This window comes from Anser cygnoides, chromosome 20, assembly GCF_040182565.1.
Source record: "Anser cygnoides isolate HZ-2024a breed goose chromosome 20, Taihu_goose_T2T_genome, whole genome shotgun sequence".
NCBI classification, from domain to species: Eukaryota; Metazoa; Chordata; class Aves; order Anseriformes; family Anatidae; genus Anser; species Anser cygnoides.
Genome location: NC_089892.1, coordinates 11,460,645 through 11,473,260, shown reverse-complemented (window position 1 = coordinate 11,473,260; position 12,616 = coordinate 11,460,645). Strand labels below are relative to the sequence as shown.

The 12,616-nt window shown below is 42.5% G+C and overlaps 1 protein-coding gene across 28 annotated transcripts in view; it reads right to left on the bottom strand.

Annotated features, from left to right (window-relative positions):
- The window catches only part of EXD3 (exonuclease 3'-5' domain containing 3), a 300,821-nt gene that overhangs the window by 199,243 nt on the left and 88,962 nt on the right, over nt 1-12,616 (bottom strand). For 14 of the 28 annotated variants that reach the window (XR_010826103.1, XR_010826104.1, XM_066980892.1 and 11 more), the window contains 3 exons: nt 6,406-6,470; nt 2,097-2,267; nt 621-788 (listed from right to left, as the gene is read on the bottom strand). The exons of 1 other annotated variant lie outside the window; for it this stretch is intronic. Coding sequence is in view for 25 of the 27 variants with exons in the window: in XM_066980892.1 (XP_066836993.1) it covers nt 621-788; nt 2,097-2,267; nt 6,406-6,470 (404 nt within the window). In the remaining 2 variants the exon portion in view is untranslated. Of the gene's footprint in view, nt 1-620; nt 789-2,096; nt 2,268-6,405; nt 6,471-12,616 lie in introns of those variants that run through there. 13 more of the 28 variants (XM_066980902.1, XM_066980901.1, XM_066980903.1 and 10 more) reach the window with 4 other exon arrangements.

Below are 12,616 nucleotides of genomic sequence, written 5' to 3'. Positions count from 1 at the left end.
CCTGAAAACACTCTCAAGGATATCAGCAAATGGTGATGCCAGAGATGCTATAAGAAACCTAAACTACAGGGTAAGCATACCAAATCCTGGTTTTAGCAAACTTCTGCCAGTGTCAGTCACTCAAACTCAAATACATGAGTTATAACACACACACATAAGATTCAAGAACCTCCTCAAGCTGAGAACCCTTTGCTTAGAGTAATCATGTGGGAGTAGAGATTTTCCAACCCCTTCTCGCTGCAGGCAGACTGGAGATAGCACAGCAGGTCTATGACCAACTACTAAAATCCCTTCTTTTCTTGCCAAGGACAAGGAAAAAAAAGAATACATCTATCCTCTTAAATTCTCCAAATTAAACCCTATTAACCTATCACTTTCAAAGGTCAAAAAAGGGTTAGAGGAAGGACTCGCTAGTATTCTGTATTCAGCCATTAGAAAAAATTAGGTTGAACACAGTCTACTCTTGTACATAAGAAGACCATGCTAAGCTGTACCATTCACAGTGTGCAGCTGCTGTGATGAAATGGAATTCACATTGAAATGCATCCAAAAAAGGACACAGACCTTAACAGAGAACTAGAGAGCTGGGAAGGTAAATTTATTTGAAAGACATGACCCACCTCTTTGTAATCGCCCCTGTGATAAAGATGACTGACATGTCCAAGCAAATAGTTCCGGTCTGCTGTATGGAGCTGGTAAATGCTAATCAGAGGGTCAAGAAGATTAGCTGGGCACTGGGCTAGTATTCTGAGTACACGGGTCTGCAGCTTCTTCAGCTTCATGCCAGACTATTAAAAAAAAAAAAAAAAGAAATCAAACACAGATTTAGTAAAGATGGCTACAATTCAATGGCAGTTGAAAATGCAGCTTGTTTAAACAGTGGAAGAAGCCAATTTCTTGGGAAGGGATTCTCCAATTTCCCCATGGAGTCTGCAAGCAGAAATCAGAACAATATGATACACATTTTTTTCACAGCATCCAATTTAAAAACATTAAATGTTTGCAGGATAATTCTGGAAAAGGCATATGGCCTTGTGCAAAAGTAAAATACGAAACTGGAAAAATGCCCTCTTTTACTAACACAGCTATTTAGAAATTCTCCCCTCTAGTTCCCAGAAGAAATTCTTTGAATCCAGCAACTCCCCTCAAGGGACATCTCACCTATCAAGCCTAAGAATTCAGCTTTCATTCCCAGGCTTGCTCCTGGGTGCAGGAACAACAGGAAAAGCAAAAGCATTGTAGCAAGATGCACAGACACAAGTATTAATCCTTGTGTTCTTCTATGACCATTCTCTTATGACACAGGAATTTCAGTGCCAGTAGCACTTCACTGCACTTTGCAGATACTGTAATGGTAGTGCTCTTTGAGAATCTAAACACAGCTCAAAGTCTAAAAAGAACCACTTGGAAGAATGGGAAATGAAACAACACATATAAAAGTATGTAAAGTAAAATTGTTAAAGTAAAACTGTAAGCAGTTCAGAGGTAAAACCATATAAAAAAGGGAAATCTTGGGACGTCAGAATACATGAAGGCATAAGGAATGGCAAACATTAGGATGTAAAATCTGATGACCCAAAATTACAAAGCTAATCATTCAGCTGCTGAAAAGTTGTACTGTTACCATTTTCTGCATTCCCAATGATAAAAGCTCCCCACCAGATGGTAAGAGTTAAGCAATCATACGGTAACTGGCTTCTATTTGCAGAACTGTAAGAATATGCAGAGCAGATTACTGCAACTGGGTTTATCCTGACAGCAGTGATGTGAGTTCCAGTGGGAAAGCCTCCAGCCCAGCAAAGGCTGTAAGACCCATGCTTGATCAAAGTGCTTTGAACTGGAAAGATGGAAATCCCAGCTTGGAAGGGGAAACAGAGGTCTCACATCATAGTTTCTAATGTTATTTCATTTTCAGGCCAGAATCACTAGATCGCAACATCTCAGTAAGAATTTCACACCTTGTCACACTACCTTTCTATGAGGCTACAGAGAAGACACTAGACTACAGAACGAAGTGCAATTGGGAACACTTGAGGGACATCAAAATCAATTGCCCTCTCCTTTCCCCAGGCTCTCTTGCTCTCTCATTTTCTAACCTGTTGAACAGCAGGATGCTCTTTCATCCAAAGCTGCAACTCACTGGTGATGTAATACCCAAGGGAATGCCCTTTCCCCTTCCAATCGCTGCTGCTCTCCAGTATGTCCAGGAGTCCTGCCAATGGGTCCTCCAGTCCTGCAAAGCCCCGCCTGATTTCTTCCTTGAGCTGCTGAGATACAAAACCACATTGTCATGTACAAAAAGATTAGTGAATCCTCCCTTCCCCCGGCTGTACACAAAGCTTTATTTTTTTTAATTTAATCTATTCAGAGAGGTAACTGTTGCTATTCAGCCACCATCCGCGCCTCCAGTGACTTTTCATGTCATTACAGATTCCTTCATGGCTCACTGCACCTCAAACCCAATGGGAAAAGCAGCAATTGTCCACACTAATTATCCCATAAAGACAGAGAAGTTGTTCCGTGGAGCAGACAAAGGGGCTTGGGATCTGGGGGAGGGGCAGAAAAGAAGTGAGCTGGAAAAAGGGGTGTTATTAAGAAAATAGTGATACTGAAGGTAGATAACTGGGCTCAAAAACCTACTCATCTTCTAAGAGACCTGCAAGTAATAACTCAGATAAGCCCCTCCTCCTGTACCACAAATTTTCATATTTGACCTTATACCCACTTCAGCCACAATGGCTCCTCAATATTTGGGAGCATTGAAATAGTTTGGATTTTACATACAGGAATAAAAAGAAAGGAAGATCCAAGTTCACACCCTGTCGTACTGCAATACTATAAATGTAAATCTATTCTTTGCTCCAAACCTATCCGAGCAAGGTATTTGCTGTAGGCTGCCTGCTGCCTCCACACGGCGGGCACTGCACACCTCAGCAGAACTAAAGGCCGTAGGAAGGGGCTTGGAACTTGGGAAAGCATCACGCCATAAATCTTAGGAATCCCAGGGTGATGTGTTTAGAAATGTGCAGGAATTGTACACTCACTTTGTGAATGTTAATAGGCTACTTACTACCCATCTGGTAGAAGTGATAAATTAGCAGTACTGAGCAATATCTTTATAATGTTTACATTAGAAGTAGTTTCCAAGGCGCTCGGAGGGTTGGCAGGGTGAAGAAGTGGCATCCTTCAGTACCCACACAGGACCTTTCACTGCATGGTACATGTACTGGCGTGGAGCAAGGCAAAAGCAGAGACAGAAAACAAGAAATCACTAAGAGCAGCTGCTCTCTTTCTTTTCTGGCTAAAAAGCAAAATCCAAAAGATGCTCATTCCTGCCTGCAGCCAGCACTTGTAATTTACTGTATATGATGGCTTCAGTCATGGCTTCCAATGGAAACAACATAAACTTTGAAGAATGGCATGAAAAAACAAAAGAAAATCTACAGAAAATTTGCCAACGAATTTGTTCTTTTTTTATTCATCAACAATATTTACTGGAAGACAGTTATTTTCCATAGTGTCTTTCATGTTGGGAAAAACCACAAAACCTATCGTTTATGACAGAAACGGTTTCCTTCTCACTAGATTATCAAATGCAGTAAGAAAAAGCTGATGACTAACAAAGATGTGACTTTAGATAACAGTTTTCTCCCTGTAAGTATGTTTCACTGTGGTAAGAATTTGCAATGTTAAACATAGGGCTCCAACTTCACTGCAAGATTCTGCAGAAGGAGAAGGCAAGATCTTATCCAACCACAAATATCCAACACAACAGCCAAAGGAAAACAAAGCAACTGGCCAACTAAATTGCACTGTTTATAAATGGCCTCTCTTTTTTTCCTTTTTTCCCCAAAGCCCCACTTCAGCACATTTAGACTGAACAAGAGCTTTCACCACACCACTCAGCTCCTCCTTCAGCTGGAACCAGAGCCTGGGCTTTGGCAGGACGGTTGCCAGCAGACACCACGTCCTGCAAAAGCCCAAGTCTGCTTTCACACGCAGAGCATCTCCAAACACTTACACAACTGGCAAGAGTATTGACAACACATCTAGGCTTCGTCCTACTCCACTTTTAAACAGGGGCAAAGCCTTCTCCAAAACTTCCTAGCAATCTGAAGACTTCAATTATGGTATGTGTTGTTTGAGGGGAAATGACCAACCAATGAAAAAAAATAAAAATAAAAACGCATGAGACACCTAAATCAGAGAGGAAAGAGTGCTGTGCTGCCTGGCTCCTCTCTCTGCCAGAGAAGGATTCCTCTTAAACATGTAATTGCCATTTCCATTTCAATTGATTCCCATGGCAGGGAATGCTCCTTGGGGGATTTCTGCAGCCCGACAGATCATGGGAATAGGAAAATTTTGCTGATGCTCAAACTACACACTCCTTCATTCTGTTTTGATCCCTTATTTCACAGCTCAGGGCAGTGTGCTGATGCATCTGTTATCGCAAAACTATCATTCTTATGTAGGAAATGATTACTTCCTATAACCATGTTCCAGGACTGAGGTCACATCAGGGACAGGTACCCTCTTTCTGATGATGTGCACTGATTTGAGACTGACAGGTATCATCTAATGGAGATGACTGATTCACACCAGTTAATAGACAGTATTGACTTACACTCCCACACAGCAAAAGGTAAAGCAGCTCCCTGCCATTTAAATGTCAATGAAGCAGGCTGTGCTCTATTTAAGTCAACTTCCCTCGTTTATTTTAACTGGAATGTCAGATACTGGTGTGCTTAGGACAAGAGCAGCACCAGGCACTGAGTTACACACAGAAGGCAGGGCAGCAGGTACTCCTGAAAAAAGTGCATTGCTGTGGGTGCACATGTCTGAAGATCAGGGCATCTTAGTGCTAGTGTGACAGGCACATGTCAGAAACCACTGGGGACATTCGTCCTGGGCTCCCCACCTTAGAACCAGCTGCTGCCGTGCCACCGCCTGGTCTCACCGCGCCGCTTCCTCATCTCTCCGAAATGACTTTCCTCCTGCTTCAGAAACACATCCCCGGGGCTCAGAGCCGCGGTGCTGCCCACGCCTGCAGGCAGGCAGCACAGGCTGAAGGATGGGCACTAAGAGGACAGGGCCTGCCCTGCTGTGAAGCCTCAGCGCGCGTGCTTTGCAAAACCATGCATCTTCCTGGGGTGATCGGTCCAGAAGCGAGCAAACTCAATGAGCGGAGCTGCCAGCATGACTCATGGGGATCCTCAAGCTTTTCCACCCTCAGCAGAAAAGCTGCGGTGCTCTCTGCCCAAGGACACATCGACGGGATGCTTTGTCTTTTTCAGAGTATTTTTCTTCACAATCCACACACATCCCAGGGTACACAGCATAGAGATTTTGATGATTATTATTTCCTACTGTTGTTCTGCGGGATTAACTGCCCTCAAGACCTAACAAATAATATTTTTTTTCCACCAACTCTAACAAAACTTGATAGAAAGCTCAAAGCTTCCAAGTTGCTGAGCTCAAGTTTATGTCAGTGACGGACCATTTGGAAAGGCACCTCTCACACTGGGTTTCCAGTTGTTTAATTATTCAGGCTGGGAACCACAGACTATCGGCAATGGAAAGTCTCAGTGCGCCAGACAAGGACAATGACTAAACACTTCAGATACCTAGGATGGAGCACGTACACCAACATAGCCACGGCAGCCGTTTCACACAGGACACATTCCACAGCTACGTGGTGAGCTGTTGGCTTTGGGGTCTTTTAGAAACGAACATTTCATCTATGAACATGCCTGAACAGCACAGAGTCAAACATGGGAAACTCACCACCAAGCGGATACATCTAGTGTTTTTGTTAGTTTGCAAGCACCCAAATTTAGATGAAGTCTATTTTACTCCCTCTGAGAAATCTCCACGTAGAGCCCATAGGGTGCTGTATAAAAATATATCACTAATTTTAGAGAGGCAATGTAAATTGCATTCACCACTCTAAAAGGCAAAACTAAACCAAACCAAAAAAAGGGTAAAAAAAAATCCTGAGCACAAAGGTTTTGATATCATTCCACTTGGCAAAATGCACTTTTTCTATTGATTTCAACCCTTACTTTTTCAGCTACTAGAAATATTCTTCCCTCTCCCCCAAGACACTCAATATAATGGACAAAAACGTGTTTAAAAGAAAACAAAAGCAACTTTGATTATTTTTTTTCGCCTGTAACTCAGCCCTGTAAACTTCAGCTCTTTTATAGGAGTCCCTTCACTGCTTCACATCACACAGAGCTACCTTTTCACTTCTTGCTGCAAATGCACAGGCTCTTTCCCTGTGTGCTGGAACTGAAAGCAATCATGAAGAATTGCAGGTCTGACCTAAGCATTCTGCGTCTGGACATGCTCTGCATGCAGTTATTAACCGCAGCGAGGAGGGGAGGCTCAGCTACACAGCCTTACCTTCTTCATCTCTTTCTTTGTCCAGAGAAGCTGGAGGGTTTTCAGCAGTAGGAGTGGGTCCTGGCCTGGAGGAGGGGGAAGAAAGAGAGAAAGGGAGAGAGAGAAAGGGGGGAGAAAAACAAAACAAAACAGATTTATTGGCTCTGTACAGGCAGCCTAGACACACTGGTGCATTGTTTGACTGAAGAGAAATCAGCTACTCTGTGCCACTGTGTTTGAAACCACCAACCTTCCAACTGTCAGTCAGGATTAAAGTGCTAAAACCCCTCACTCTGAGATCCTAACAAAATAACAGACACCATCCATGCATGGCTTTAACTAAACACCCACACCGGCTCAAATACTGAAATCTGTATCAGTGCATTTACAACTAAATCATGCTGCTGCTATGCATCAAATACAGCCACAGTGGTGTCCCCGCCAGCTCTCTCTTTTTAATATTAAAACAAAACAGTCCCAGAAAAGTAAGCGTCTTTCGCAGCCTGTAAAGGAATTATCAACACGCACAAACTTTTAATGAAATGGCTCTAAGGTGCAAATCTCATTGCGCCCTGTGGATGGTAGAGGCAGTGGGTGACTTTTTTTGGGAGCTGAGCTCTGCTTGGCCAGCCCCGGCGAGCAGGAGCCGAACTCGCCCACGTCAGCCCGGGAGCAGGCTGTGCCCTGACAGCATGCAGCTGAGGTGGTGCTTGAGGAAGGGGGAAAGGTGAAATGTTGCTGGGATTAGTGTCAAGCATAAAAAATAACGGGTGATCAAATGTTTCAGAAGAAGGTTGTTTGGAATTATTCTCTTTTTCTTTTTACCTAGGTATTTGAAAACTGGCATCCGGTTATTTTGTACCTACTATTACTCATCATACCAATATTATTCATCATATCATTATTTCTGAATTAAATGATTAGGAATATTTAATTTTAAAAGCAGTAACATTTTTAATACCTGGTTCTATTTAATTAATGGTCATTTGCTTAAAAACTTTGACTCACAATATTCTGAATGGAAATCCTCTACAGGTTATCAACAGTTTACACATGAAGAGTGAATTTGAAAATCTACAAGTTCTCAAAAAACACTCCTCACACATATAGTGCACCTCTTCGTATGTTTTCACAAAGCCAAAAGAAAAATGTTCAACTGAAAAGGAAACATCCTTTAAATCACCTTCTGCCTTCTACAGTTCCTAAATAACTTGTTTCAAAACGCTAGGTTTCTCGTTTAGTATCCCCTCTCACTTCATATTTCAGGTCACAAAAAGCTACTTCAACTGTGAAAAGCTCTACCTCATCCAACTCAACTCTGAAGCACAGTATTTATAAAATATTTTAAGTAGCAAGCTGATTATTGGTTGAGCCAGGAGAACGATAGCATTTCCATTATCCACTAACCTCTGGGAAACACCAGCCAAATTGAAAATGCCACATTTACAATTCATAAGATACTATTTTCTCTCATCTCTTGCTGCTCTGAAATCTTGAACTCTCTGAACACTGGCTGTTCTCAGCTGCTGCCTCTTCTTTGGAAAAAGGAAAGTCTCTTTTTACAAGAAAACAGAAAAAAATCCAGATCCCTTTTCCCCACAAAATTAGCAACTAACAGTGAAATTCAGCCCATGTGTGTGTGTGTGCATACATACGCTCTCCGCTTGGCCCAACTCCCAAAGAATTTATACACACAAGGAAAAAAAAAAAGAGAATGCAGCCCAGTGTGTAACCAAATACACTGTAAATCTGAACTCCAATTAATGCAGCGAACAAGCTGGAATGATACAGGAAATGAGAGCAGTTAGGAAAGCAGTGTTTTACTTCAGATACAGCCAATAATTCAACTGGTTAAAACGCTTTCTAAACCTCAATCAACAAAACAAGCCCTGCTCTTACGTGATTTTTTCCTACCTTACCTCCCTGTTGCTGAAATCCAACCTCGCCCTTATTTCAATACACACTCGCATGAAAACCATCCCTCCAGTCGCTTTTAAACACTGCAGTATCTTGCCAGCGTGCTACTGTGCAGGCACAGGTGAGTGGGAAACAGCGTCGCCCATCCCTCCCGGGCCCTGGGAGTAGAGGTACCCCCAGCAGGGTGACTTCCCCGCGGTGCTGGGGCAGCCAGGGTTGGGAGCGGAGCCCCTCGCGCCTGCGGCTGCTCCTCCGGCTGCTCAGCCGCACGTGAAGGGCTCGCTCCCGCGCTGCTCTGTGCATAGCGGGGAGGCATCTCCCAGGTGATTCTCCAGAGCGGGGATTAAACAAGGAGAGAAAGTACCGAGCCAGCACCGCAGCATGCTGACGTCCAAACGGTTTGGTTTCTTCCCTTACCAGGCAAAACCTTGGAAGTACCTGGGGATGAAACACGGTCAGAGGCGCTACGTAACAAACAACTGGCAAGCAGACACTGCTAGAGCCAAACAAACGAGAGCACAAAGCACCACTCTTCTTTTGCCAGCCCCACCAGAGGGGAAAGCCGCTACAGTTCACACTGGACCTTGAGCTGTTGTACCTCGCAACCTCAAGCTAGGAAAGAAGATGTGGATGGGAAGGCCCGCATCATTTTGGCTGCTGAAAGAAATGAAGAAAAATTCCTCTTTTCATGCTCCAGCAGGACCTCTCTGGGGACTGGACTCCCCTTGGCTCTCCAGGCACCCAGAAAGAGTGAGAACAACTGTCTTTGGCAGTAACAGTACTGTTAAGCTCCCATCGGAATACCAGACAAGACCCTGCTCACCCACATCTGAGAAAGGACTGGAGAAACAGCAAGAAACTAATGCCAAGATATCCAAGGATGAAGGACAAGGGCCTTATGAGGAGTTTCATAAGCTTTCCAGAGCAAATGGGGAGAGCAGACGATTGCTCAATGCAAAAGGGAGAGAGGAAGAAATAGAAGGGAAAAAAGAACAAAGCAAAGCATCTGAAAACCAAATGGTCGTAACTGAACCACAAATGCATCTGGGCTCAAATCAGGGGACAAGAACAGGAAAATATTGGACCAACCTCCAGCCACAGCAGTAGGAGCAAGAAACAGCAATTACTAAGATAAAGGTTGATAGACATATTAAAATGATTACAGAACAGTGTTTGCAAAAGCAAGGATAGGTCCCGGAGGCCAGAAAAATACCTTTACATTCTACATATCAAGAACATCAAGAATCTTCCTTTTTGAAGAAAAGTTAAATCCTACAGAGACTCTTACATAACGAAGAGGTACCCAACTATTAGCAAATGGGTCATTCAATGAGCAAAACAAACTAAAGAAGGATGGGGCCATATCAAACAGCATGAAAAAAAAGACAGTGTGGTGAGTGGGAGGGCATCACCTCTCTCTGCTGCCAGCCACGAGCTGCCAAGCATGGCCAGATCTACCCAGCTCGCAAACTAGAGAAGCTGAGACATGTCCCAGACAGCGAACCCCATTCAGTTCCGAGATCAAGCTTGGAGACGAAGCCTGTAGTCTGACATTGATCTTTTGCTGCTCCAAAGAAAGGGAGTTGTGCACCATTAAACGTCTAGTAGAGCTTCACCAAAACAAGATTACAAGATTACTTTGGTGGAGGTTGCAGAGACACATCTACACATACTCCATCAAGGCACAAGTGACCTAGATTTTTTTCATATGATAGTTTCTCCAAAAATGTTCCTGCTTTTTATTTATTTATTTATTTTAAAGATATTAACATATTTCCTTTTAATATTTTTCATTACAAAAATAAACTTCCTCTGCCCTGAATCTGGTACCAAATTTGAAGGAGATGGTAAATCAGATCTTTTCCAGTTCTCAATATCTGTGGTTACATTTCAAAACCATATAAACCACAAGGCTTATATTTTTGAGTTAGAAAAGTGTCTTTGAGGAAAGCCATAAACTGCTTTCTGTTCATTCTCTCTTTTTCCTTTGTGCATAAGATCACTCAAAACCTGCTGGGATCACAACAAAAAATGTGCCTGCAGGCTGGTGAGGTAAAGCAGTGGTTTTGCTATTGCATCCTTGCAAAATTCTGCTGTATTATTCACCGATTCTGCTGAAATGCCCTGGCAAGACAAATCCACTTTCTGACTGAGGCTACTTGTGTGTCTCACATAGGGAAAGTGAGACATCAAACCCCAGAGGAAGAATTTACCAGTGAAAAATCTCTCAACACTTTTGCTTTGTGTCAAAAGCCATTGAACGCCCCATGGCCTGAGACCTGGAAGAATTACAGTCAATGAATTAAGAGACAGAGGATGCAAAAAGTAGAAGAAAAAAGGAAAAGAAAAAAGAAAAAAAGAAAAAAAGAAAAAGGGGATTATGTGATTGAAATGCAGGATCATATTAGGTAGTCAATTACAGCTGAAATTCCTGGATAGGAAGGACAAGGAAGGTCGAGACCAACATGCAAATGCTTAAACCTTCTTTAGGCGGAGAGCTTACACCTTTGCCTTGAAAATTAACAGGATTTTAATAAATGTTTAATGAAATATACAACAAAATATGCAAAATGTACAATACCGCACTAAACAATCAGTGAATTTTTAGTACTATCCATTGTTCTGTGAGCCCCTGCAATAAATCCCTGAAATCCATCTTCTGTGAAAACTCTCATCAATCTGCAAAAACATTTGAGATATTTTTCTGAAAGGAAAACAACGGTTCCAGACACTTCCATGTCAACAGAAATGCACCTGGTCTGTTTGCACTTAAGAATAAAGATCTGTAGATGTACAGGCAATCTACAAATTGGCAGAGGGAGAGGAGTGAGCAGAGCGATATTCAGCAACCCCCTGTTTCAGCAGTGTCACGGGTTATTTAAATGTCATGATTGCAACAGAAATCCAAAAAATATTATACTACGTGGATTAAGAATTAATCAAAATCTCTTATCAAAATCTACTTTGCCTCAATTTTTTTTCAGGAAAGTGTCTGTGGCTCAGATCAAATGCATGCTGGATTTGTAGAAGAGAAGGCTGATAGGGAACAGAAACATCACTTTGATTATGCAAAAAATGCACAGAAACATTCTCTTCAGACAAATGTTTGATCTCTAAGAACAAGTTGACTTAACTGAAAAGAAACAAAATTCCTCAATAGGAAATTTTAGATTTTCACACCTTCTAAGTGTTTTTATTGTGCCCACTTTTAACAAGTGCACACAGCATAAACATTCCAATCTTGTTTAAATATTTTTGAACTTCCGAAAACGATTCCATACGGAATTTCTCCTGCCTATCTGAAATAATATTTGAAATATACCAAAACAATTTTAGAATATACAGGTACTATATAATGCACATTGTGAAATTCTGTGTTCTGTGTTGTATTAAAAAAAAAAGAAAAAAGAAAAAAAAAGATAACCTACGAGAAAGTAGATACAATAAAGAATAAAGATACAGAAGGTAAAATGCTGTACTATTTTTAAAAAGCATGTTATATGCACTGGGTATTAGCCAGTGGGAAACGGGAGTGCCATTCTCCTTTTGCTTTGTAGGAGGCTTTTTTCAGAAATTTGTTCTTTACCTGAATTTATCATAGGGTGTGGGGAGAGATACTTAATATGGGACATAAGCAGTGGAGTAGGTAAAGACATCATAAAACTAGAATTTATGGTCACCTGTCAAAATAGATATGGTTGCTTTCTTAAAAAAAAAAAAAAAAAAAAGGGCAGCAGCAGAAGAGCTAGGATCATGTTACTGCAACACTCTGGTCCAGCCGCGATGTCCCTGACTCACCTTTCAAGAGATGCTCCATCACTGTGTCAGCAGCACGAGCGGGAGATGAGGCCTCCAACACACCTGTCAATGAAATGGGGAAATCTCCCCCAAACCACTGAGACGTTCACACGACAAGAGGCCCCCTGCCCACAGCGCCCCTAGGAAGCACGTTCCCAAGGGCACGTTCCCTGCCCAGCTTCAGCAGCTTCCTGCTTTTCGCTGCTCCTTTTGGAGTAATCGCCATGTTTCAGCCCGGGTGCACCCAGCTCAAAGATGACCTGTCAGCCAGGCTAACGCAGCAATCGACCTTCCTCAGTTTCAGAGGCAGGACCAGCAAAGGGGAGTCAGCACATCAGAAGCTGCAGAAGTCAGAGGCAGGACTTAGTATCCTGACACGGAGCTGACCAGACCTTGGTGGATGTAACATCCTGAGCAGCGGGCCGGCAGCGATCCATGCCCTTCGCACTGATCCATTCTGCATTTCTTACTGAGAACACGTGTTCTAAATGTCTTTTAATGGCAGAGCCACAATTTG